At 47.4% G+C, this 26,400-nt stretch overlaps 1 protein-coding gene and 1 long non-coding RNA gene across 9 annotated transcripts in view; one reads left to right on the forward strand and one right to left on the reverse strand.

Moving 5' to 3' along the window:
* Positions 1-2,799: 2,799 nt before the first annotated feature.
* The window catches only part of FRMD4A (FERM domain containing 4A), a 383,203-nt gene continuing 359,602 nt past the window's right edge, over positions 2,800-26,400 (reverse strand). For 7 of the 8 annotated variants that reach the window (XM_086886548.1, XM_086886549.1, XM_086886550.1 and 4 more), the window contains 9 exons: positions 24,432-24,565; positions 20,965-21,087; positions 17,622-17,850; positions 16,414-16,470; positions 15,714-15,951; positions 15,123-15,287; positions 12,487-13,346; positions 10,063-10,159; positions 2,800-6,557 (listed from right to left, as the gene is read on the reverse strand). In XM_086886548.1, coding sequence (XP_086742674.1) covers positions 6,455-6,557; positions 10,063-10,159; positions 12,487-13,346; positions 15,123-15,287; positions 15,714-15,951; positions 16,414-16,470; positions 17,622-17,850; positions 20,965-21,087; positions 24,432-24,565 — 2,006 coding nt within the window. In that variant the 3' untranslated portion in view covers positions 2,800-6,454. Of the gene's footprint in view, positions 6,558-8,249; positions 8,322-10,062; positions 10,160-12,486; positions 13,347-15,122; positions 15,288-15,713; positions 15,952-16,413; positions 16,471-17,621; positions 17,851-20,964; positions 21,088-24,431; positions 24,566-26,400 lie in introns of all 8 variants that reach the window. The other variant, XM_086886546.1, reaches the window with a different exon arrangement.
* On the forward strand, positions 22,153-24,776 carry LOC147653410 (uncharacterized). Its single transcript, XR_015286082.1, has 2 exons — positions 22,153-23,414; positions 23,515-24,776. It is a non-coding gene; the product is annotated as an uncharacterized LOC147653410 (long non-coding RNA).

Raw genomic sequence — 26,400 nt, forward strand, 5'->3', positions numbered from 1 at the left:
CTTCTCAGGGAGTGACCTGTCTCCCTTGGGTGTTCCCAGTGTCCTGTCGGGGATGTGAGTTGGGAGGAGGATCTTGGAGAACTTCAGGTTCTTCTGGAGACTCCGAGATTCTGAAGTGCTTCTTTGGACACAGGAAGTTTTCAGTCTGGAGTGTTTTACCCCAGAGAAAATGTCAAGAGCTTAGAGTTTAGAAGAAATAAAATGAGGCTGATGAGACCTCACTGTCTCTTGGGGGAGGGGCCTTAGGGGAGGAGATGGGGATTTGTGGGGAGAAGCTGGGCAGATGTCAGGAGCATGGAAGAGTTTCATTAACAGTGGTTTCTGGTGATTTTCTTTGCAGTGCTCTGTACAGATACTCTTTGGGGGCGTTATTATAACGGAAACATTTGTAACACTGCAACTTTATCCCTCTCCCCACCCAGACTGTTTCCTGAACTGTTTCTAAATCTTTATCTTGACCTTAGTTTTGAACTCTGTAAATAATTGAGGGACAATATTGTCCCTTGTTCAGAAGAACTGTAATTTCCCTGGAAACTGTAGCGAGTGAGTAGCCAGGAGATGGTTTAAGGAGCATTGTATCGTCTGCTTTAACGGGAAGCGGATTCCTTAGGGGCTCTGTAATAGTGCTAGATGGATTTTTCCTTCCTGCCTTAGAGCTAATTATTGAGGAGAATTTTAATGGTACCCTGAGTGCTGGTTTGAGTGGGGATGCGCCTCCTGTAGGGATGTAAATTTGAGGTTGGAATGTCTTAGTCTGATCAGGTTTTAAGGAATGCAGTTTAAGCGGTGTGCCTCCTTGCTGACAGTCCCTGAAATACAGCCACCTTGCTTGAATGAATCCCATGACGGAAGAAGTTTATCCCCTTGCAATCCATGGAATGGTGCAGTATGGGGAACCGAGGAGCTGGGAGCTACTTTCTCACGGCATATCCGTGTAAGAGTTTCCAGCTGTCCAGCGTGTGAGAGCCAGCTCTGGTCCTCGGGGGATGGTGGGCCAGGGGGACACTGTTATGGCAGCTGCTTTTCATCATCGTTTGGAGGCTCTTTGCAGCTGGATGGCCCCAAATTGCAGCTCCCAGACCGTGATCAAATAGTTAATAATGCCTCTTAGCCAAAAAAAATCCCAGCCCTCAGTGTAGTTTTGGGAGTAGTGGGTGTGGTGCAGCTGTCACACTGCTTGACAGTTTGGGGGTTTTTTGTGGGGAGGGTATGTTTCAGTTTAGCAATTTACTTTTCCCTCTAGGCTTTTCCAGATGTTTATTTCTGATAATTCTTGCATTAGGCGGAAATAACTCTGCTGAATCCAAAGACTTGTAGCCTTAGGATGAAGTCATGAGTTTGCCATAGCGGTGCCTGGAGTGGTTTTGGGACTTCAGTGCCCCATGTCATTTGTTGCAGTCCCTGACACTTTCTCGAGCCTGGCCGTGGCAGGGCTTGTGCAAGATGAACTCTAAAACTATTGGTACCTGTCTGATACTGGTATTATTGTGCCTGGTGGTGGTTAAATGCCTTAAATTCCCTATTTGCCATTTGTGCTGCTGGAAGGGTTCTTAGGGTAGGTGTATGTGGGATCAGTTTATTTTAATGGAGGAACTTGGTTCCTCTTCAGCTGGCTGCCATAACATCACCACCATTGATCCAGTCCTGCCCAAAGAATGAACCTGATTGGGATGTAAGTGGCTTCACTTCTCAGGGGGCAGAAAGTGCTCTGACTCCTCGACCCAGGGGACAAGAACATAACGTGGTGCCTTCCAAGAGGGCTGGTGCAAGGTGGGCAGTGCTGGTATCAGGTCTGGAGCAGGCTGCCCTAAAGCTGCTCCTGGGGTGGTGAAGAGTGACCTGCAGCACTGCTGGAGTCACTGTCAAGAAATCTGAGCCAAGGTCCCAGAGTTTGGTGTCTGAAAACCTTCACTGTGGCTGTTTGATCCATCCCAGATCCTCCTGTGCATTCACTGCAGGCAGTGATTCCCCACTTGGCAGTGCTGGGTGATGGTGACAGGGGCTGCCTGGCTCTGGGCTGCTGCCACTGGTGGCTCCCTGTGGGATGTGGGGGGGATTGGGTGGATGATCCAGGAAGTGCTGGGAGTGGAAGAGGCTCCCTGGACAGTGGGAATGAATGGAAGGAGTGGGAAGCAACAGCACTGGGAAGTGTGGGAGGCCCCATGTGAGACTCTGTGGCTGTTCGAAGCTGCCTGTGGTTTTGGGGAGTGCTGGGTGGCCAAAGGGGTCACTGCTGCCCACAGAGGGAGCAACAGTGATGTCAAGTGATGTCCCTAACCCTGTGCAGGGGTCACTGCTGCCCTCCTGAGCTAGAGCAGCCTCTTGGAGTGGGTTGCCTTGGGAAGTCACCAAGCAGGCAGTTCCTCAGAGCATGGGGAATGTGCTGGTGCTGAAGCCTGTCCCACAGCTGGTGGCATTGCTGAAACAGCCTTGCAGCAGCCTGGCATCCAATCCATATAAGTGAGCATTAATTTTAGTTATTTCAAGTTGTGTGTTGGAAGTAAATATTATTTGTGACTTTGCTTCCCACAGTGGTGGTACATCAGACACACTGGGTCCTCCTGAGCCCCTGGGACCAGAGCTTGGGAGAGCGTGGATCTGCTGGGTGCTGGATCCCGAGGATCTCTGGAGGATGGGCTTTTTGGGGGAGTGTCAGTGTTCTGCAGTCAGGCCCTGGGGCAGCCAAGGAGCAGGTCCCTCATGAACACCCTGGCCAGCTGTGCACACATCTGGACCCAGCATCTCTAGCAGTGGTAAGGATTGCCTGGGCTCTTCTCTCCCAAAGAGACCACAACAAGGTTTCATTTTGAAAATGCTTTAATAAGGAAGTGTTGACAACACCGTTTTGCAAAATGTAAAGGTAACTATACAAATTCTTAATACAAAAAGAATAAATTAAAAGCAGATCTTTTTTAATTCTGCAACTTTTTCTACAACATACATATTTTTTTTCCTTGATTACAGTTGAACAGAATCCAGTAAAATCATTTTCCATGCTCTAAAGTCAATTTCAGGAGAGACCTAATTTTTTTTCTTCTTTTTTTTTTTTCCTTTTTTTTAAACTAGAGAGTCCATTTTACACAACTTGTAATAAAACTATTGACATTAATATATATGTAAAACTTTACATCTAGTTAACTAAGCAGTAACTGGTCATCTGATAGCACCTGAATGGGGATCGGCTATGCCTGAAACTAAAACTAATACAGAGTGAAAACAAATTGGACTGTTTCAACATTTTCAACACTCGACTGCATATAATATCATTTGAAAATAAACCCTGCCTCCCAGCACAGCCCCGTGAGGGACCATCCCCGGCTCCTGCCCACACAGAGGGAGTGTCAGACACAGAGACTGAACGCGGTTGTGGCTTTATGGCAGATGGAGCCTTGAAAAATAAAAAAGTAAAGGAGGGGCTAAGTTGGTAGTCAAGTGCTTGTCTATAATAGCTATGTATATACCCCTCCATGTTATACTTAAATATGTTAATCTTATATGATTAACATTTTATGTACATTTGTGTTTAATTGAATTGAGCTAAACAGTAAAACCTGTTTTACTTAATCTGTCTTTACTACCAGACTGGCTGCTCACATGTGCCTTGATTGCAAACCAGAAAAGCAGAACACAAAGCAAAACTCAATCTGTTTCTAGAAAGCTTTTTCTCCACTCCAGCCTGTCTGCAATTCAGGCTAAATATTTTTACTTTTCCCCTTAATTTCAGGGCTGCCACCTATTAACCTTTGCTGCAAAACTGCAGAGCTGGTCTTGGAGGAATTAATGTTTCTTCCTGTAGTGCCCAGAGGCCTCATAGTGCTGCTGTTGTTGAATTCTTTTTAATTAAAAGAAGGTACACAGAAAAAAAACCCAAAAACAAATCCAAAGCACTTATCAGGGAAATTAAAAAGAAAACAGACAGTTGCTCAGAGCCCCTAAAAATCCTTGGGCTAAATTATTTGCTGTAGTTTAATTTGGTCCTTATTTAATCCTTTTACTTTAGCTACCAAATCTTATCAGTAAATGTCATTAATCAGTACTATCTCTTATCCAGCTAAAAATCCAATTAGGAGCTTGAAATAATTCCCACGTTAAAGACCCCAAAGCACAAAGAGATGGTGGAAACAGCATTTTGTGTGTCCAGATAAAGGCTGCAATCTCACCACTGGCTGTTCTTCCAGAATTGAAAGTAAGGCTTCAGTTACTGTCACAGTGCACTGCACTCCCGGGTGATGCTTCAGGGAGGTCCAGAAGCACAAGGTTTGTGTGGTCACCTTTGTAAACCCTTTGCCAGTGATTTTGTGGGTTTTTTTCAGAGGGATAATTCATTTATGCTTCATGTGTAAACTTGAAAGCGTTTCCTTATCACAGAATTATAGAAGGGTTTGTGTTGGAAGTGACATCATCCGGTTCCAACTCCTGCCATGGGGCAGGGACACCTTCCACTAGACCAGGTTGCTCCGAGCCCCATCCAGCCTGGCCTCTTGCCCCATCCAATCCCATCTCTGCCACAGGTTTCCCTGGACAAATAACAGCCTTTCTGCTGTCGCTGCCTCATCTCTGCAAGGCCTCCTCCCCACCTCCAGTGATGCGAGGCAGCAGTGCAGGGAACCAAAGCCAACACTTCTGGTGTGAGTTGCAGAAAGGAATTGGTATGAACTGCTTGCATTAAGGTTTAGAAACCCCATTGTATTTTAAAGCCTAATTACACAGAACCCATTCTCTTTTAAAGCCTGGAATGCAGTTTTCCAGCAATCTTAATACCAAAAGGTGTGGCAGCCCCCCAAGTCGTGGTGTTTAATTTGAAACGTTTTGCTCTACTTTGTCTGGTAGACGCTGTTGTTATTTTTGGAACACACACGCACACACGCACACACACACACACTCTCACACTTTTTTTTTTCCTTTTTCCTTAAACTAAAGCTAACTTCAGTTTCTGCTTTTCACAAAGTAACCCCCTCCAGCCGTTTCTTTTAATGCCTTTCCCATAGGAAATCATCTTTTGCACGCACCAACAGGGGAAGGCTGGGCGCCCGCCCCCATCGAGTGGCAATAAAAACAGCATAGCACCGCAGTGAAGACTAAGACGTGCCAGCTTCAACATCCACCTAGATTGTGCACTTGTTCGTTACAAAAGTGTCTTTGAGGCCTTTGAAAGTTCCATGGCTTGACATGTATAAAGCATTGCTCTAAAGTATGTGTAAACTTGCAGCTCCTTCCAGGCCGCGCTCGTGCTGCTCCCGCTCGTGTCGGACGCCTGGCTCGGGCGCTTCTCTTTCTCTCTCACAAGGGGAAGGTTTGCCTGTCTGCTGGTTGTCCAACCCTGCTCCAGGAGCCTTCCCGCTTCCCACCAGACCGGTTCTCCCACACGGCAGCACACGGGTGACGAGCCCTTTGCTACACTGGTGCTAACGAAGGGAAGAGGAGTGGAACTGATATGTGAACGCAGCTTGGCCGTGTCAGGTTGATCGCGACGTGCTTTCCCTTGGATTTCCCATTAATGCTTTGTGCAGAAATAGATTCCAATTTATTTGCTGTATCTGCTTGTGGAAAGGGTTTTTTTTTGGCAATTTTTATCTGTATCAAAACCAATACAGTCCCAAGCTCTCCATGTATTGGTGGGCACTCTGTGCCAGCCACAGAGATGCTGTGAGTGCAGTACTTGCCTCTGCTTTAGGTAATGCCTTTGTAAACCTTCTCTGTCCAGTTCAATAGTGGCTTGCAGACAGCGATGCTGCGATACCAGCCCAGACCTCAGGTGCGTCTGCAGCACAGGGGGTTGTTTTGTTTGCATGTAGGTGGACTCCAAATGAAGAAGGAAATGCCATTTTGCAGGGGGTGGTTGTGTCTGCTATCAAGTTAAAGAAGGGAGATGTTCTCGTAACTAGAACTTGCTGCGCAACTCATCCTGCCAACAGTGGTGTGGAGATCTTTGGCAGTGCTGACCTGATGGTGAGACTGACACATCTCTGAAGTGATGGGATTTACTGTTTCAGAACAGATGCACTTTCAAGAATATGGTCTCCATTTCTCAGCCTCTGTCCTTTTCCCACCCTGTTAAAACTAATGCTGTTGGCTTCAGCTCACAGGTCATGGAATTCTTACTGCTGTTAAGTGCTGTGCAACACTAACCTTTGATATAAACCTTGAAAAGCTTCCATCGTTTCAAAGGAAAACCAATTTTGAAACTGACTCTTCAGATGGCTGCTCCTCTCCACCCGCTGCCCCGTGGCCGTGGGAGGGACGGGCACCCGTCTGGCAATGGGATGTGCTGCGCTCCTCGCTGCCGTGGTGGATGTCTCAGGGCCAGTGTTCCATAAATGTCTTGAATTGCATCGTGGAAAAAGTGCTTAGAGTTGAAGCTGGTGCTGGGTGACAGTGCATCTGGGTAAGGCAAATGAGAGGCAGTGAGGTGATCTCAGAATGGCATTGATGTGATTAACTTGAGGTCAGGGGTTCACACTAGAGTTCCAGGCTTGGCTTTTTCCTGCCCATACCACTGGACATCTGCTAATTCTGGATAGAGGGGAGAATCCAGGAAACAGCTATCATTGTAGTTCCTGCAGGAGAAAGGAAACTTTGTTAGGATGGTGAGTGCTCCTGGGAAGTTCAACTATGAGCATAAAACATTGTGTTATGGGTGGAGAGGAATGCAGGGTATTCACAGACCCCACTGCACTCTGCCTGTGTCTTCTTCCCCCAGCCCTGGTGACAGCAGCAGTGCTGTGCCTCTGCCCTGTCTGAGGGCTCTGCTGCTGTCCTGCTCAGTAGTAGGTTGGGATAGAGATTTTTCTATAGGATGCTTTCCAAGGAACAAGTCCTTAGAGCAGCTCACTTGGACGTGGGCTGTATCACCAGTGGGAACAGCGAAGGAGGAGGGTGGTGGCACTTTCTGTAGCACTTTTGCTCTGGGCAGAGGCTTGTGCATCACCGAGCAGTCTCAGAGTTACGTGGCTTTCCAGGGATGAACCAGGAAGGGATTAGTGAGAGCATGCCAGGTCTGATGTGGAAAGGACCAGGTCTGATGTGGAAAGGACCATGTTCTGCTGCAATAGCCTAGTCCTCATCTTGGGCTATGTTTCCTGACAAGCTACTGCTTCTTTTGCTGCCTGGCTTTTTCTTTGCCTGTACTGAGCAGATGAAACACTTAACAAGAATTTTCTTTGCTATTTACATTAAGACTAACCAGTGTCAGCTCCAGGAGGCTGTGGACCTCCTTCCCAGAGGAAAACAGGTCAAAATCTGGATCTTTTGAAAAGTGACTGCTATATCTGTGCAGTCATAGCCAGAATTGATGTCTCTCACTTAAACTTTGATTTGAACGAACTTCCAAACTAGAGATTGTTTTAAGGCCAAAAGCAAGAGATGCTTATTTTTTTTTGTTTACTGAGGGACATTCACTCCTTCCTGCATTCCTTCCCCACCTCACAGGACTGATCTCGCATCTGGTGCAGTTCCTGCTTCCTCTGCCCTGTTTTCCACCTGGTTTCCCTGGGATTGGTGTCTGAGAGGAACCTGAGCAAGGGCATCGACATCTGCATGTTAAAGAGCCTTTTGTTTTGCAGCTCTGTGCTGGAGTACAGAAGTTTATGGGATAACTCTAGAAAGCTGGGCTTGAAATACTTGACAAATGCCAGCTGCAAATGGTTGTAGATTCAAATGAGAGTGTCAGACTGCGATGGCAGTTTAATTAAAACAGAAATACTCCAAGGGTTTTTTTGTTTCCTCCACCCTTCCCCCTCTGTCTTCCCACAGGAATGGGGCCAGGTTGTTCCTTGTTGCATAAAACCTCTCTGCTCAGCCTCAGCTCTGCAGCAGGGAGGGAGGGAGAAGGGGTGACGGAGCTGTGGCTGGAGCGAGGCCGGGAGCTCTGGCCAGGTCCTCTGAGCTTACCCGAGCTCATGTCCCCACCACGCTGCTCCCAGACTGTTCCCACAGCACTCTGCCCACGCTGCTTTTCACTGTCCCGAGCTACACATTTGTTGCTCCCCCCTCCCCTCTCTCCGTGCCCGTTCAGCCTCCGCAGGGACACGGAGTGGGCTGTCCCCAAGTCCCTTTCACGGGCAAGTGCAACTCTCCCAGACTGGCTGGGAAGGCACAGAGGGGCTCTGAGCGCTGCCAGGCGCTGCAGGAAGCCTCGCTGGCACAGACGGGCACACGGGGCACTAAAGGGACAGCGGGGGCCGGGCTCGCACTGTGCTCACCGACTGTGCGGCACAAGGAGGAAAGAACAAAACGTTCCCTTACTATACCTCTATTCATCAGTACTTTGGTGGGTTGGAGACTGAGACTCATCCATAGTGGGTGAGTTGTCTGTTGCTTCTCTGAACAAAGGAAAGCAAAAAAGGAGGAAAGAGGAGAGAGGAAATGTTAAAGAAAAGAAGTGACACAGACATTGTTATGAGCTTATTAATCCAGTGGGGAAACAAGTTGATGAATCATCTTTAGAAAAAGTTAGTGACACAAAAACATGTTGGGGAGAACTGTCAATCTGTTGAGCCGTGCTGGGTGGGCACAGCCACTCCTGCAGTGGAGGAATCTGTGTTGTGCATCTAATGGCAGACTGGACCCACTCCTGTATTTATACACCTTGGGTGCTATGCTCAGGCATGAAACAAATGTTGATTTGTCTCCAATTATTTTTGCATTGGTTGTTGTTGCAAGGCCTAAGCTATAAATCCAGGTAGCTTCTCTTTTACCAGCTGAGAATTTGGCTTGATTTTTTTTACTGTGAGAGATAAGATACAGGATTTAGCTTGAATAGAAAAATAATAAAAGCTGGGATTATCCAAACTCATGTCTCAGCTGGCTGCTCACCAGTTTTGATTCTGATCATCACTGAGCTATTTAGAAGAATTGGGATTGGGATGGAGACTAAGATTTGAATTTAGACTCAAACCCTTAATAGTGGAAATTTCAGTGTATGGTAAAGGTAGGTACCATTTTGCTAAACTTGGTATCCCTTGACTTTTTGTGAAATGGGACCAAGAACATTCTCCTGTTCTAAAGCTGAAGCACGTGCAAAGACCACACGAGGCTGGATGTCAAACGTGTGAATTTAAAATCCAGGTAAGCCTAAGGGTTGTGGTTATAGTTCCACTCATTTCCAATTTAAAGTGCAGTCACAAGCAGTGTTGGAGTAAAATCAGAGGTCAAAACTGGTCACAGGTGACATGGGTAATTAAAAAGCAGGAGATTTTCCAGTGGCTGCACAGTGAAATATTTTCAAAGTTAGTCCCTATTCATGACTCAGGGTATCAGATCTGTTTTCCTATTCAAAGGACTAGGGTATTTTGAGAACTGTAGTGTCAGATCTAGCTGATCTTGCCGAAATCTCATCCCACAATCTGGGATGTGCTGAGTTAGATGGGATCTGGAAATTACCTTTATTTTACATGGCAGGATAGAACTGCTGGACAGAGAATGCTAGAGAATACACATGGGAGCTTGCAAAAGGCTGTTTATTTACTCCTTGAACTCCCTGCCTTGTAAAGAGGTGACAAAGAACCCAATTACTGTATTTACATTTGTAATGGCTATGGGTGTGTAATGCTTCCCGCTCACTCTGGTGAAGCACATTCATGGTAGTGGTAGCAGAAAAAAGATGTCCTTAAAAGTCATGCAGACACATTGCTGGTGAAAACTGAGCAGAGAAATGAGGTTGCTAAACACACAGGTATGGCAGGCATTGAACCTTGCCTCTTCAACAAGGTCTTGGTGTGGACAGCCAGTGTGATGGCTGCTAAAAAAGAAACATCAGCTACAACATACAAAGAAGACTGGAGGAAGGAGACTATCCAAGCAGGAGGAACCTGCAAGGCTCCTTTCCTTATGGATCTGACACTGCTTGGAGCAGTGCTGGGTCTGGATGACTCGGCCATGTCTTAGCCAGCCTAAATCAGAGCTCCACCACCATGAGAGCACAGGTGGGAGACTGGAAATGCTCCGTGTGGATGTAGACTATGGAGCATATGGGAAACATTCCCCATAGCTGTGCTTGTGTGTGGGGAGCTTTTCTTCACTGGCACTGAGTGGATTCTCTAACCTGACCCCACAGACACTCACCCAGTCTGCCAGGTGAGAATGTGGTGGGGACTGCCCGGCGGCGTGGCTGCGAGCTCGCTCGACGGCGTGGAACTCCTCTGGCTGTGAGGTAAGGCAGCTGGAAAACAACCAAGGGTGGAGAAAAACGACTGGTGAGGTGAGAACACAAAGGTCAGGGTGGTTCAGAAACATCAGCTGGTCAGACCAGCAGAAACATGTCTGGCTGTGAGTAAACACAACTTGGGACAGACCTCGCCCTGTTCCTGGGTGATTGTGAACACAGCCTCTGCTGACACTGCTGCACGTCACAGGCTGGATCTGGCCTCAGCTCTGCAGGAACACTCAGTCTCCAGCTGAACTCAGCCACCCAGACTCTCCAGATCCTGCCTGGGACACACCACATTCCTCCCAGCACAGAAACTTGGTAGATGCTGCCTGGACTCCATGGGTCCTAAACTGGAGCAGCCTGCCAGGCTCAGCCTCCTGTTTCCAGGGGTGGTGGGAGATGGTCTGTGTCCCTAGGAGCCAGGGCTGGCAGCAGTGAGAGCCTGGACAAGTACACTATTCATGTGCTAAAGGAGGAAGGCAGCTCTGAAGATTTCAAAAGCTACAACTTCCGTTCACTGTGAATTTATAAAATTGCCTGGCTTTGTTGACAGTCCTATTATGGACCAAGTAAAGGCTTAGCTTACTTGAAGGAAGACAGAAGCAAGCTGGACTATCAATGGGCAGTGGTTCTTGGGGGAATTTCCCTGGTGAGGGTCCAGCAAATAAATCCACCTGACTAATCTTTCCTCCTCTTCAAGTGGCTCCTGTGTTGACCCTTTGAATTTAATACATGCCTAGAAGTCTGATCCTCTTTGAAGGACAATGTGCAGCCCAGTTAACCTATCAGCTAGGACTGATCAGCTGAAATTACAGAGGCTTCTACCTGGCACCCCTCTCTCTGCTGTTAAATTCTTTAGCTGGTGCCAAATTACACTTAAAGGGAAAAACAAATTTTAATCTGCTTCTTGGAGCTGACAGCTCCTGACGTCAGTATCCTCCCATGGCTGTGATTTGGAACAGACTGTGAACACAAAACCAATCTCAGCTGCCAACTGGTCAGGCCATGCTGTGATTACTGAACATACCTGTGCTGCACAGGTATCACATTTAGGTTTAAAGACCCAGCTGAGTGGGAGAATGGACTGACCGACAGACATTTTTAGGTGCTCCCACCCCAACCCCACCGTTTTCCTGAACTGGTACCATTTCCAAGGCTAACCAAAAGCTTCCCAGTGTTGAAGCATTTTCTCTTGCTGCATGGAACAGAAGTTTCCACGAACCAAAGGGAGGAAGACAGATTTTCACAGGGAGACACAGGGTGGTTCTAGCAGCTCCTCAGTTGCATCTTGGCCCATCCCTGGTATTCCTATGAGTGTTGGTATCACACATCAATCAGGCTCTTTTGGGCAGCTGTTGGTGGCCCACAAGGAGCCTCTGACTCCACACTGGAGTTGGCAGCAAGTGCAGGGCCCCACTGGTGCCAGCGTGGTGGTCACCATGGACTGGACACCATGCTGGGATGGCAGAAGGCCAGCAGCCAGTATGGGTGGACAATGCACTTGTTGCTTGGAAGGCAGTGGCAAGTGCAGCCGGAGCAATGGTGTCTCCCATGCTGAGGCTGAGGCATGTGACTCAGGTTTTTAGCAAGTCCTTGATCTATCCACACTGGCTGGACAAGGAGTGACTGATGGCCAGTAAATATTTAACCTTGGACTGTTTCACAGCACATTGTAGCCTTCCCAGTGTAACAAATTTGACTGTTTTCTTACTGTTTAATATTAACAGCACAGAGGTGTGCAATGCTCTGTACATAACACAGAGGCAAAATACTGCACAAACTTCAGCACCAGAGTTATTGGAGCTGCATGGGAAAACCAAGTCTCAACAGTGCACAAAGATGTCATTGCTCAAACATTTTTGTGGGGGGTGGTGGGGCTGGGATGCCCCACTTAACCTTTCTCATGCCTTTGGAGTACTTTCACTGAGTACATATATTTTCCTAGCCTGTGCTGAACCCCTGCTTGCCTCATCGTTCCCCTTGCTGTGATTATGAATAGTGATGTTTCCCTTTGTGGCTTTATCACCTTCAGCCTCTAGTGCCATCATCCAAAACCCATCTGCATTCTGAGGAAAGACCTGGCAATAACTGGGCTTTGGTCCCTCTCTGTCTTTTGAGCCCATCATTGAGAAGTGATGATTTCCGTTCCCATTGATGAATGTCTTGGACAAGGCCTGCCCCACAGCGTTACACCTCCAGGCTTGGTGAGCAGTCTGTGCAGGCCAGATAACGTGCTGTGTTCTGGCTCTGCTCTCCAGCTGGGGTGTAACACCTGGCATGGATCTGGGCTGAACGAGGCTCCCATCCCTCCCGCCCCTCTGCCCGGGCCTGGCTCTCACCTGATGTTGCTTTACACATCTGAGGCATTCTCGTGACCCGGCTGTGTGCCACAAAGGTGCTTTGAGAAGATGTGCTGTACTGGGAGCTGCTGTCTGAGGAGGTGGAGCTCGTGTGCGAGAGGCGGCTGTGCTCCTTGTGGGAGGCCGTGGACCGCTGGTACCAGAGCCGCAGCTCGTCCGACACCGCAGTCCTACCAGAGCCCTTCTCATGGCCCTCCCTGCCCAGAGATGGAGTCCTTATGATCTGGGAGCGGGATGGGGTGAGCCTGACCGAGTCCACTTCATCCCCGTGCCAGTTCTCCTTAAACATCCCCCCTGCTGTGTAGGAGTTGGAGGTTTTGAATTGTGCTTTCACACTGTAGTGTCCCTCCTGGTCGTTCTCCAGGCTCCGCACCACCACGGGTGTGGAGCTGCCCTCGATGTACAGGGGATATTCTTTGATCCTGTACTGGGAGGAGGGTTGGCTCTGGCTGTGCAGGTAGACACGGTGGTGTCCCGTCCCGTTCCTCGCAGCCAGGTTGGGCATACTCCCTGAATTGGAAGAGACCAGGTTGCCTGCTGATTTGTGCCTTTGCCTCTGCCGTTCTCTGGCTTTCGATGGGGAATCCTCTGCCAGGGTGGAGTAGTTGGGGTTCATCTGAGCAGGGTAGTAGTGCTCTGAGCTGGAATGGCTGGTGCAGGAAGAGCAGTCGTCCATGGGGTCAGAGCCGTTACTGCTACGAGTCCTTGGGGTGTAGAAATCAGGGCTCCCTGTCTCATTTTCTGAGCCGAGGAGTTTTCCTTGTGACTCCAAACTGGAGCTCCGGTGTCTAAAGTGCTGAGCTAAGCTGTGCAGTCTGGTTGGGCTGATATCTACTGACCTGCAGGTACCAGGAAAAAAAACCAGGCTGTAAGTCTACAGGTTGAATCATTCCCCATCCCTGTCTGTACACACAGCCACCATGGAAATCCAAGGACATTGAAAACCTGAACTCTTCCAGCACTGCCTGGGGCTGCCTGCAATGCAATCTGCTTCCCTTCTGCAGGGCTTGAGGTGATTAGGTCCTGTCCCTGTTTCTCTCCAGTTCCTTGGTGGTGACATTCAGTCTGCAGCACCATGAGGGACATAAACCCCTGCTCAATCCAATTCCTCTGTGGCATACCACCCTGGGAAAAGCCCAGAATGAAGGATACAGCTTGGGAACTTCAAGCCTTGGCTTTGCTGGTTCATCTCTCTCATGGCAGAGCTGTTTGGGTCTGCACCACCCCTTTGATACCAGATTCACCTCATGCCAGCCTGCAAATCCCATAACTTCACAGGCCACAAAGGTGGTGAGATTCCCTTACAAGTGGCTCATGAAAGTCCTGCACTGGCACAATCCACCTGATGACAGACAGACTGCCCATACTTAGCCCTGAACGTTGTGATTTCTCCACTGGTCATTGAAAAATCACCCCTTGTCAAGCAGCTTGGTGCTACTGGGGCCCAGCCACAAATAGCGAGAGTGGGATTCTCATTGGTGACAGCCCTTCAGGCAACCACCCCATATCATGGTTTACAAGGCTTGATTCATGGCCAAGTCTGAGAGGTCTCTATTCACCCCAACTGTTTAAGAGCTCCACCCATCCATTCAAGGAGCAGAAGCACATCTACCTGATGGATGGCCAAGGCCAGGGCATGCAGCTCATGAATGAGTTACAGACTGAGCAATGGTTGTTTCAAACACCCAGAGGGATCCTACCCAGTCAAGGCCACTTTTGAAGCCCTGTGCCAGGCTCATTTCTCATACAGCTTGGCTCCAGCATTAACAGACATCGCACCATTGAAAGGTATCCTCAGCTAAAAGTTTGTAACAAACTTAACCCAGGCCTTTAATGCTTTGCCTGAGGCTAATGTGTTGGCATAACTCTTGATTTATTCTGAGCTAGAGGATGGTAGCACTTCCCCTTCGGGCAGGACACCGACAGCACACAGCTCTGGCTCAGTTCTGCTCCCTGCAGTGTCCATGCAGTTTGTTACAAAAGCAAAAGAGCAATGAAGCTGAACAGTTTGTAAAAATCCTGCTGAAAATCACAGTCAAATTTAGCCCCACGTATCAAATCACCTTCCTTACACACTTCAGTTCTTTCCTCTGTCAACCCTGGGCTAAATTCCACTGCCATCTGGGTCCCCGGCTGGATTGCTTTATACAGGCTCTTGATCTCCACATAACATCACACACGTGCAAACATTTTATACATGAGGGAAAATTAACACTATTCAACATTTTGTATCAGACAGGAAGCAACACGTTCTGTCCAGCTGGATCCACAGAGGAATTTACTGCAGAAACAGTAAATAACAGTAGCACCACATGCATTTTAAAAGTGGCTTGTAGATCCTATAAACAGTCTGAGATGAAAGGTCCTGGCAGAAGAAAAACTTGATCACTTCAGGGGAGGGGTGAAGGGCAGAACTGTGTTTATCTGAAGGGATTTCATGATGTCAGTTCAGGAGAGATTTCTCTACTGGCATGAGCACATGAGCCTCTTACGTGAACAGGACTGGCTTGTGTCCTTTCCTGAACTGGGAATTAATTCATACCCTGAGGGAAGGATAAAGCAAGGCAAATTTATTTCAGGGTTAGCAAGGTGAAGCTGGAGCTTGGAAGACTTACCGCGTGGAGTGGACGTAGTGCGGACTGCGTACCCGTAGATCCGGCGTCGATGGCATGCTGGACTGGGAATTCCAGTGGGGAAGGCTCCGGATGGGGCTGTTCTGCAGCGAGCTGCTCCCTCCTGCCTCGGCACAGCTCCCGGTGCTGGGGAACCGCTTGTGACTGCTGCAGAGGAAACACCCTGCTTCAGCTCTCGCACAGGAATTCGGGGAAATGGCTCCCACGCATCCTTCTAGATCTCAGGCATGTGCCTGGGATCTTGTGGGGGTGAGTGGGAGTTGGGTCAGCTGCTGCTCTGAGCTTGTGTCCCAGCACTTGTTCTTCTACAGTGCCAGAGGTCAAGGCCAAGTCCTGTCAAAGCCCTCAGATGATCCACCATCCTACTCTTCTAAATGTTTTGTAGAATAACACTGAGATACCAAACAGCAATTATGTGGCTGTAGCCTGTTTTTATGACCTGCCTATTGGCCAAAACACTTAAAAGTCTCCTTTTAGTAAGGGACAACTTCGTAAATTTTGAAAGGTCTCCCACCTGTCCCTCCTGAAAGCAAGGAATATCTCTGCAATGGAGCTTCAAGAGAGCTGGCTCACCTGGAATGGCTGTGTGAGGAGCGCTTCTTGACCTTCTCATAGGGCTCATCCAGGGATGACTCACTCCACATCTTGGGTTTGATGGGGGACTTGTCGTAGTCGTTGCGGTGGAAATGCATCTGGCGGAGGCCTTCCAGTGACTGCGGGGGAGGCGGCCGGTTGTGCAGCGGTGGCCGGGGAGGGAGGCCTTTGTGTGGGGACTGCAGAGGGGAGATTGTGCTGGTGACCTGAGAGTCCTCTGTGAAGAGAAGGGAGAGAGGTGATGGCTGTGTGCCACCTCCAGTGGCAGCACAGCCCTGAGAAATGCTATCACAGCTCCAGAGCCTGCTTCCTTGCCCTGCTTCCCTTGGCTGTGTTCAGGGCCATCCTGAAGACCTGACTCTCAGAAGGGCACTGGCTGACATTCCCATTTTGGGAGAGAATGGCCAGCAAGAGTGTGTGATGCATTAAAAAGAGTGAAACTTAAGGAAAAATAAGGGGGCATTCTAGGATTGTCTTTTGAAATAATTCAGAGCAGTAACCACAGCAATACTCACTGCTCCAGGCCTGATGTCTGACTACAAGATACAGTCAGGGGAAAGGAAGTTTTTGCTGCTGGGATCTATCAATGGACTACACAGAACAGTAATTCCATTTTGAGTGTCAATCAGAAGTTCACACATCCCTTCCCGCTCTCTAGAACATACAGCAGCCAACATACCATCCTCGAGAACAAGGGCATCTGACAGGGAGCTGTCTTCACTGGCAATGTTTCCTTCTGAAGAGAGGAAAATACAAAGATGGTCAGATGGTGCCAAGAATTGCAGTGACTGAGTGCTGAATTGCACCATGATCTTTGTCCACTAAGACTTAGCCTTAAGCAGTCACCTACGCCTTCCTCCTCCCAGAGCAAAAGGCAAAATTCCTATGAACGCTTGACTCAGCCCACTCTCAGTCTGGGAGGGCAGAGCTGCAGGTCGGGTCTCTCAGTAGCAGGCTGCCTTTCAAGGAGCCACTAACTCTTTTCAATAATTGGGGATTAAGACTGAGTCACAACAGAGAGCTGAGATCCCCAGAGGATGCAAACTGGCACAGTGCCATTAGCAAGATTTACATCTTGGCCCTTAAGGACTCTGGGTTTCATCTATCTTCTTAAAATGATCATCCTGTTGCTAACTAAAGGCTCACACAAAGTACCAGTTCAAGGAAATGTTTTCAGAGCATCCTCTGCAGCAGCAGGAAAAGCTCTCACGTCCTTGGCATGCAGGTACTTGAGCTGCCTCCCCCAGCCTGTGTCCTCTTGGCTGGCTGTTATCTCTGACTGAGGTGCAGTTTGGTACCCACAAATACACAAATCACAAATACAGCAGCTCTGAGCTCCTGCCACAAAGGTACAGAGAAAAGCTCTGCAAGTCAAAGGGAAAGGGGAAAATCCGCAAGGGATAAAGAACCATGGCAGAAGTTAATGGATTTCATGAAAAACCAATCAACAACCCAGTAAACCATAAAGTACTGTGAGAATTACATTGTTTAAAAAAAATAAAAAGAAAAAGAAAAGAAATATTTGAAAACAGCAGTGACACTGTTCCCACTTTGATTTTACAGACTCCTTTGAGCTAGAGAGCTCACCCCAATCTGCTAACATTAATTACATTTGTACTGCACAGCTCTGGAGGAGATGCCAAGAGAGCAATTTTACAGGCGAACAAAGGAGTCACAGCCTGCTCTGCTGACACCCTGATCACCCATGGCACAACACGGCTTTGCTACCGTGACCCAGCTCATCCCTAACGCACAGCACCCTCTGACAGCACCCCTGGGGTCCTCCAGACAGGAGAGGGAAGAGGAGGGAGAGGAAATTTGGTAAGAGTTTTGTTCCCTGCCCTCCACAGACCCTCCGTGATGCTGTGGGCACCAAGTCCCACTTACCATCTATGATCAGGGAGGCTCTCTGGGTTGGCTTCTTCCCAGATTTGATGCGATACTCATTGATGGCGTTCTCGATCTCCTGCAGTTTCTTCAGGGCATTCAGGTAGGATGTCTTCCTCTGCTTCTTCAGTTTTTTGCTGACGTTCGGGTCGCTCGCCAGGCGCCGCGCAGCCTCCGTGATCTGGGACTGAATGGCAAATTCCCTCTCCAGGCGCTCCAGCTCTGCCTCCTGGTGAAAGGCAAGTGGGTTCTGGTTACCACCAAACTCACTGAGCCCACCTATGTGGAAGCTCTCCAGAACCTGACCAATGGCCTCCAACAAAGCCTCTCCATCAGCAAAGCATCCACAGTCATGCTGCTGTCACCAGGGCCTCCTTGAACATACCCATCATGCCTTCACCTGCTCTCAAAAGTTCCTGGAAGCACAGCTGGTGGAAGGGATGACCCATACAAGGAGGACATGTGTGCTCCAGCCCTAACCCTGATGTGCTGTTTGACTTTTACTGCAGTTCAATACAGCCAAGTTCAATGGTGCTCTACTACACTTTCATCCTTTTACACCCATCTGTGGGTCACACCTACCTCCCACCTGCTCCTTCTCCCTGTTTTCTATCTCCATATTTAAGCCCATTTGATTTCATTGCTATGTCTTGGTGCAAAGGCACAGCTTTAACCTTGAAAGGTTTGCCTGGCACCCACCAAACACTTTGGGGTAAAAGACAGGTTAAGTCCTCCCCAGTGTTTAGCTGTCAAAATCCAGGTGTGAATTGAGCTGAAGTAATTATGAGCTGCTCTAACTGATGGCACCAGAAAATTGTCTCCTCGAGTTACCAGCCAGGAAGGTGATCTGAGAGCCAGCAGTGTGTAACAGCAAGCTCTCTGTATGCCAGAAAGAACCAGTGCCCTCAGCGTTAGCCCTTGCAGGGCCTTAGCTGAGTTTTTAAATGCAATCAGGTGTACCCTGGAAGCTATCTATCCATTTTTGTTTATCCTCCAAAGTCAAGGGACTTAGGACAATTTATGCCAAAGCATAAGCTGATATAGAGCTTCCCAGTCTGCACCAGGACCCCAAGCTGTGAGCTTCAAAGGGCCTTGCTAATCTGCAACGGATCTGGCTACATCCCCCAGCTCAATGGAATTAGTCTGTTAGAAAGAGGAATCCAGAACATTGCAAATTAAAAAAGAAGACAAGTTTTTCTACTTTTAGTGAACGGTGAGACAGTCATATTTATGGAGATCCCCGTTACACAAGTTCAAATCCTCTCTTTGTTCAGCAGCAGTGTAAGAGCTGATGCTGTGGGATTTAATCAGACTGAAGGCGTTCTCTGAAGTTTTTATTCTGGGCTTCTTAAAAAATAGACCATTGCTATCAGTGGTGAGTCAGCATCCCCTTAAAACTATAATTATTATTTCTCTCACTTCACTGAAGACTGAACCCACCTTCTGTCCTTTTAACAGATCCCTTTTTGCTTTGAAGATTTTATAAACTCTATTAGTGCCAGACTTATTAAAACTGAACTTGACGCCATGGGGTTTTCAGGCCTGGAACCTGACTCATCATCTTCTGGTAAAAACCTTTCCAGAGTCAGGAATTAAAGACCAGGTAAAGGTGATTACCATGAAAAAAAACAGGACCCTTCCCTGAAAGTCTTGGTCTGACAAAGGTCTTGCTAAAGGTATGGTGAGTTTGATGTGAGAGCTGTCATTTTAGATCTTCACAGATTCAGCTCTAAATCATTCAGCATATCCTAAGAAAAATATATGAAAAAATTTTCTTCCTGTCCATAATTGTCTATTTTCTTCCAGTGAGGCCCCATAAATAAAGCCTGTGGAAATAAGAGCTATCATCTGCCTTCAGATGGAAGTGTCTTGCTTCAGGTCCTTGTCACAGCTAGTAATTTCAGTTCTGGATTTACGTGGTTGAGGGAATATTTCACCTTTTGTTTTAAATTGATTTTCCAGTGTTTGCACTTGCTGAAAAGTGCATGAAAACCATCGCTGGCCTCCCTAAATGCTTTCAAACTGGCAGCCAAACATATCTCAACATCATTCTTCGAGAATAGAAATTTATGGTTTTCAACACAGCCTTAAAATTTGACAGATGAAGAGAAAGGCAGAGAAAAGCTGAGTCAGCGTGTTTGGATGGCTGGTGCTAAAAGTCTGAGTGCCTGCACTGGGGAGGAGCTGCTTTACCTTCCTGCTCTCCCCACCTAACCTTGCCACTGGAGTAAGGAGATTCCTCGCTCACTGGCCCCCAAAGCTGCCCTGTAGCAATAGGAGCTGGGGAAGCTGGAGATCAGGTTATAACTGAGCAGCCAACAGACTGCAGGGGTTTTAGGAGTAATTCAGCTAAGACATGCTTCCCTTTGAAAAGCTTAATTAAATGTGCTAGCTCATGAATATTTGACTGCGGTGGAATTCCTCTCCCAGGCTCCATTGAGAACAAAACTAAAGAGCTCCAGCTGTTTATTTTTTCAGCAGAAGGAAAATGCCAACAAAACGACAAACAGTTAATTCCCTGGCTGAACTGAGCCTCAAACCACACAGTCACACCAGCTTCAGTCTCTCCTCCTACAAAAATAAAAAGGAAACTCAAGACTGGAACATACACAAGTGTCTTGAGACAAATGTGCCTCCACAGACAATAGCTGTTCTGTGAATCTGGTCCTGCCTTACAGCTGCTGCAGGCCTGTTTTCACAGCCACGGTTCAGGGCACTGACCCAGCACATTGTGGGAGCAAGGAAGGGAACAAACACTCCCTGGCAAACTTAGAAAAATGTAACTCCAGCTCCCCATAGGTAGGGATGAAGGCTCTTTTGTTTAAGGACTGGAGAGCAAAATGCTTTTATCTTGCTGTGGCAGGGCTGAAATGGATTAATGGTGATGCTTTTCTCCCTGGTTAGAGGGGGCCTGAATTTGGATTGCTACTGGAGTGGAAAGTAGGTGGCTGTTTGCAAAAACTAGACAGGCAGAAGCAGGACTCAGATGGCTTTGGGGGCTCTGGATATGCTCCCTGCTCACACAAATCATTGCACTTTGTCACCAGAGCACTTGCACTGCCATGGTCACCCAGGCTATTTCTATTACTTCTAGCAAAGCAAGGGCTGAACCTCAAGCATTTCACCTTTACTCCAAATCTGAAGTAAAGTCCCCAGCTCTCTCACTGCTTCCCCATTCTGATGGATATAAAAAAAAGCCCAAATAGGTACAGTGACCAATTACAGTAATTAAAAAAAAAAAAAACAACGACCACAGGACTGATGGCTCCTGTGTGATGTTCAATGGACATCTTAGAGACCAGAGGTGGGGATATGGGTCTGGAAGGGAAGGGCACAGCCTCACCTCTCCCTTAGGCAGGATTTTCTGCTCATCCAGTTTAAAGGCAGTTCCTATTCTTCTCCTTACAATAGGTGGCTCCTCCCCAGGATCCAGGGGGTATTCTCGTGGCAGCTTTCCTGTGAGCTCCTGTAAGCAGAAAATGCTGTTAGTGCTCTGGGAAATCCTGCACCAGAGCAAAGCACACCACGACTCTTGTGTGACCCTAAAATGACAGGTATTCATTAGCAACATATCCAGTTCAGCCAGCTGATAAACACACAGGAGAGCACCCAGCTCTGCAAACTCAGAACCTGACACTCGGGGTGGGGACCTCTTCTCTAACCTGTGCATGAATACAGATCTTTGTGGCCTGCCCTGGGCAGGTCTGTAAGTGGTGCCCATCCCTAGGCTGTCAGGGCCTGAGGCTGAGCAGGCTTGCAGCACACAAGCTTTCATCTCTGCTGCAGGGTGAACAGGAACCAAGAGCTCCTATCTACTGAGCTGCCTCTGACAGGGGTGAGCAGACCCAAGATCCTTCCTGCAGGATGCAGGTCTGCTGAGTCAGAAAGCTGCAATGGTAACAGCCATACAGGTTATGACCTGCACAGAAAAACATTCCCACCTGATTCATGATGTGTCTGAAAGGAATGCAGTGGAAATGGTCACTAAAAGCAGTGCCTGGTACCTCATTACCTGTCCGATAACACTTCATGTATTAGAGTGCCTTCCAAACCCCAATGATGTCATGGGCAGCTCTGGAGCAATTATTGGCTGATACTCTGTCAGACTGATGGGGTTATTTGCAAAGATATGCTCAAAACCTGAAGCAAACCTCACAGAATTTCAGAATACATGAACCACAGGAAGCAGCACCACCACTGGTGTTAATGCTGTAGGGTTTTCCCCCCAGACTATACAATACAGGCACACATCTCTGAACTGAAGGCATTGAACTGCCTACAGAAAAAGGTAGGAGCCTATCAGCACAGCCCCAACTCCTTGTACTCAAAAGTCTCCCCATGAAGGACAAAAGGCTTTTGTGCTCCTTAGCATCAGCCTTGAGAGGATCCAGCTGGCAGAGTAACCTAAATCATCTGAATCCCAAAGAACAGCAGCTGACCTTAATGCGAGTGTGGGTGCACAGCCCAGCCCCTGCCTGCCCTGGCCTCTCCCCCACTCCCTAATGGGGTTTTTTCTTTCTACTCTTTTCAGGTCACTAGGAAACAAGGACCTGGCCTTTTCAAATCTTCCCTTTGAGCAATTCCCAGCAAAATGGGTTTGCAGCAGAGCTCCGTGTCGATGTGCACAGCCCCCTATTGTGAGCGGCATGGCTGCAATGTCTCAGAGTCCCACTCTGCATTGCCCCTCCAGCCCTGTGGGGTTGTTTCAGTTTTTCTTTCAAAATACGTTCCTTGTACTGAGATGTGGCTCTAAGCACTGCACAGAAAAACAGATTCCTGTATTCTGAGGGCAACAGGGATATTTTCTTTATAATTCCTAACGTGATATGAAGCAGGGCAGTGGGTAAAGAGTTAATCTTCTGTAAAATCTGTAAAGATCAGAGTAGAACAAAATGAATGTGGGCTACTATGCTGCCTCCACAAGCTAAAAAGTATTCAAAGGCACGATCATGAAATGTAATCTGAATTAATAAGTAACTGGAGTAGTGATGGCCCAAAGTAACCTGATGCCAGCATTATGAGTGGTTCTGGCCATGCTTTATTAATTATGTCCTCACTTTTAACTCTTTTTTATCTATCTCCTGGTTGCCACCTTCTTCCTCTGTTTTTGCCATTCTCATGCCAAAGAAAAAGGAGAAAGGGCAGCCTGAGAGGAAGCTTTCAACTACCAGCTGCTGATGGATGAGCTGTAGGGTTGCAGGATGGGGTCAGATTCCAAATGTCCATTAACTGCCTCTCTCAAATCACCTGTGGAAAGCACGAACACTTTCTACCAGCTCTTAATGTGCTGACAGATGGCCAGCCTTGCCACAGCACATTAAGGAGTTATTGCTCCTCATCCCCAGCTCCATGCTCCAGTGGGAGCTTTTGCCTGCATCCTGGTTGCTCCTGAAGTGCTGAGGCTGCACCAAAAACAGGGCTGGGGTTAAAGGGAAGGCACTGGGCTGTGAGCTCCTGCAGCTGTGCCACAGACACATCTAGCCCTGCATGCAGTGCTGCTGCAAGGATTAGTCATCAGCAGTCAGGCAGGGTTAGCTTAGGGTAGTAAATTCCTCTGGGCCAAGTAGAGCCTCCGGGCCTTGACCATCAGCCCCTGAAGAGCTGTGATTTTTTCCTGTGGATGATCTCAGCTCAGTGGACTTAGAGATTGGATCTGGTCCTGTGACCTTTCTCACAGCACAAGTTGTTTGCTGAAATCAATCAAGACTTCTCAGGTGGGAAGGGATTGCTCCCATGGAGTGAAGAATGGCAACAGCGGCAGTAGAGATATCTGCTGATATTCTTTGTTGAGAGGTATTTTCTCCAACTTGCTCTTTTTGGCATTAAAACTATACAAAAACAAAGTGCAATGAGATCTAAATCAGTGATCCATTTCTTCCATTTTTGTCAAAAGGCAGATACACATCAAATATTAAGCAAGAACTGGAAGATCTTTGTGCCACTGTCTGCAGCCAGCTTCCTGTTGTGTTACATGTCACAATTTGTTATTAAAATCAGATACATAGGCCTGGCAAACATGGGAGGATTGCTGAATGACCTGAGCACGCAGGCTGCTTATCTCCACAAACAGCTGCAGCAGGGCTGTGATTTCCCCAAGCATTAAACTGATCACTAAATGGCCTCTTACATACTCCAAAATGAGCTGGCAGGTGAGTGGGAAGGTTGTGAGTTCCTGAGCTGTCCTGCATGACCTGGGATGACCACAGTGTTTTCTCTTTGCAAGGTCTGCCACCACACTGGCATTCCTTCCCAGCAGTGCCAGAGCTGACTGGATGAAGGCAATCTACATGGAGCAGATGAGACCTTGTGTACTGTAGGCAGAGCATGCTCAGAGAAGATAAGCATGTAAAATTTGGCTTGCTCTAAGAAGAAAGTGTGCCAGCCTTGGGGTTCTTTTTGCTAATGGAGTCAAAAGTCTCTGAGAAGTGATGATCAGGACCTAGAAAAACCTTCCTATGGCATATATGGGAGGTAGCAGAATATTCTTATAAAAGTTAATAAGATGCCTGGCTGAATGCAACTTATTCACAGTTTCAAGAAGCAGACATGGATGCTGAGCATCCTCGTCACCCCCAAGCCAACTGGGCCCAGCTGATGTAGGGTCCCCTTCTCTGGGGGAAAAAAGCCCTGGACTTTGCAGTCTGGAGTTGAAACAGCTGGATCTCCCTGAGGTCATTGTACAATGGCTTTTGTAAGAGGTGACTGTGGAAGGAATCTCATCTCCTGACCCCACCCCACCTCCAAACAAGGAGCATGCCATAACAAAGTGAGAAACAAAGTATTCCAGGTTATAAAATATCCACTGCCTACCGCTTCCCGAAGGCACAGCTTCTTTAGCTCCTCCAAGCGTTGGCGCAGTGTCTCCTCCAAAGCTTCTTGCCTGGACTTCAGTGCAGCCAGCATGTCTTTCTTGGCAGACTGAGAACTGTCTGACTCTTGGGAACCTGTCAACAAACAATGATTTCACTAAGCCAGCTGACAGCAGAATTCACATCTGGAGTGCTTGTAATTTAACCAAAGCCTGGATGCGTCCTTCCAAAAAAAAATCGGACTAAGACATGAAGTAGCTGTTACCCAGTCATGTTTGTTTACAGCAAATCCTTAATGTTTAAGCTAACAGTCAGAGACTCGACAGTGTAGAAATAAAGACATTTGTAACCATTATCTGGAAAAATAAAAGCAGAAAAATTATTATTCTAAAGGAATTCCATCTTAGAGGAAACCCACATACAATTCCCATGAGAGCTCCCAGTGGCAAAGTACAGTTTACAAAGCCCTGGAGATGCATTTTTGGAAATTAAGTCTAGGAGAAACCATTTGACAATACAGCCTACTTCTTAAGAACTGCAATTATCCTAGTAGCAAACGTGTAATTCAATCCACTTACAGCCTGTTCTATGAAAAACTGTAATGAAACAAAATTACCTAGCAAGATTTCTGTAAAATACACCAAAAAACCCCAACCATTGCTCCTTCTGGGGTAGTAGCTGTTTCTTGTGAAGATGTAGGTCAAGATATTTAACTGCATGTCCAAATGGCTTGGCTTTTCAAGTGGCAATTACCAGCAACTCCCACTGAAGCAGGTCTGTGCATTAAGTCAGATTTTGTTGCTCAGATGTCAAGACAACATTTGTAATTTCAGCTCTTTGGGGGAACTTCTTGATGGAGTAACCTCATCCTTTGTCACTGTGTTTCCCCCACATACAATAAAGGATGGATATTCTCCTTATCCCTCCTTTTGCTGCTGGTGTATCAATAGAAGCATTTTTTTTACAGCAGTGACCTATTCCCTGCCCCTCTTGAGCAATGGCACAGAGAAAGCAGACCTTTATTATCTGCAGGAGTCAGATACAACAGAATGCTACATGGAATTTTCTGTGCACCTGTCATCAGATGGGGGCTAGAGGGGGCTCCTAGATACGTCTGCAGTTTGGCCTCCAAGCATTCAGTGAAAACACTCAGCCCAAGGAAGATGAAAAGGCTGTTATTTCACAGAGCTTTGGAAGGAATCTGGGAACAATTCTTCATTTTGGCAGCAAAACAGTGAAATTTGTGCTTTCAGCTTCATCTTTCATTGCTACTATTCCAGCAGACCATTAAAGCTAAACTGAAAGAGGATTGAAGCAAAAATTGCCACAAAACAGTTCTGCATTGGCTCAGGGGGAGCAGAGAATCTTACTGATCTTTTTCACTGGTATTTTCTGCAGTTTTCATGAAGAAAGATAGCTGGCATTTATTCAATGAAACACCACTCTGCTTCCTTAAACCCTTTACTGGGCTGTCCTGAAGTGGGGGTGGTGGAAGAGATCTCTCTAAAGGCCAGCCAGGCTGAGCAGTATCAAACAAAGGAGGAGAACCTCACGGTAAGATGCTTGTGTAATTACTGTAGTCATCCTCATTTTATTGGTGTTTGCCCTCATAAAACAACAAAACTCAACTCTACAGTCATGTCTGTGCTGGAAGAACCTGATGGGACCTTCTAGGGGAACCCTGTATTTGCACTAGCAGTGAAACTCCTCTCCAGCACTTAGAAATTCCTAATAGTAACCCTGGTGAGTAGTTACTAGCAAAACTGAACTGCTGAATTTCTTCATGAACTTGCCAAACTGCCGAGCCCTGGTAAAAAGTTGTTCAGATTCCAGCAGATGTTTTGAACCTTTTTCTTTTTTTGTTTTATGACAACTTAAATGACCTATGTTTTCCTTTCAACTGCTCTTCCCCTTTCCTTCCTCTGTCTGCTCCATACCTTCACGCCAGCCTCGGATTTATTTTTAAAAGC

Source organism: Cyanistes caeruleus, chromosome 4, assembly GCF_971803275.1.
Source record: "Cyanistes caeruleus chromosome 4, bCyaCae1.hap1.1, whole genome shotgun sequence".
Lineage (NCBI taxonomy): Eukaryota > Metazoa > Chordata > Aves > Passeriformes > Paridae > Cyanistes > Cyanistes caeruleus.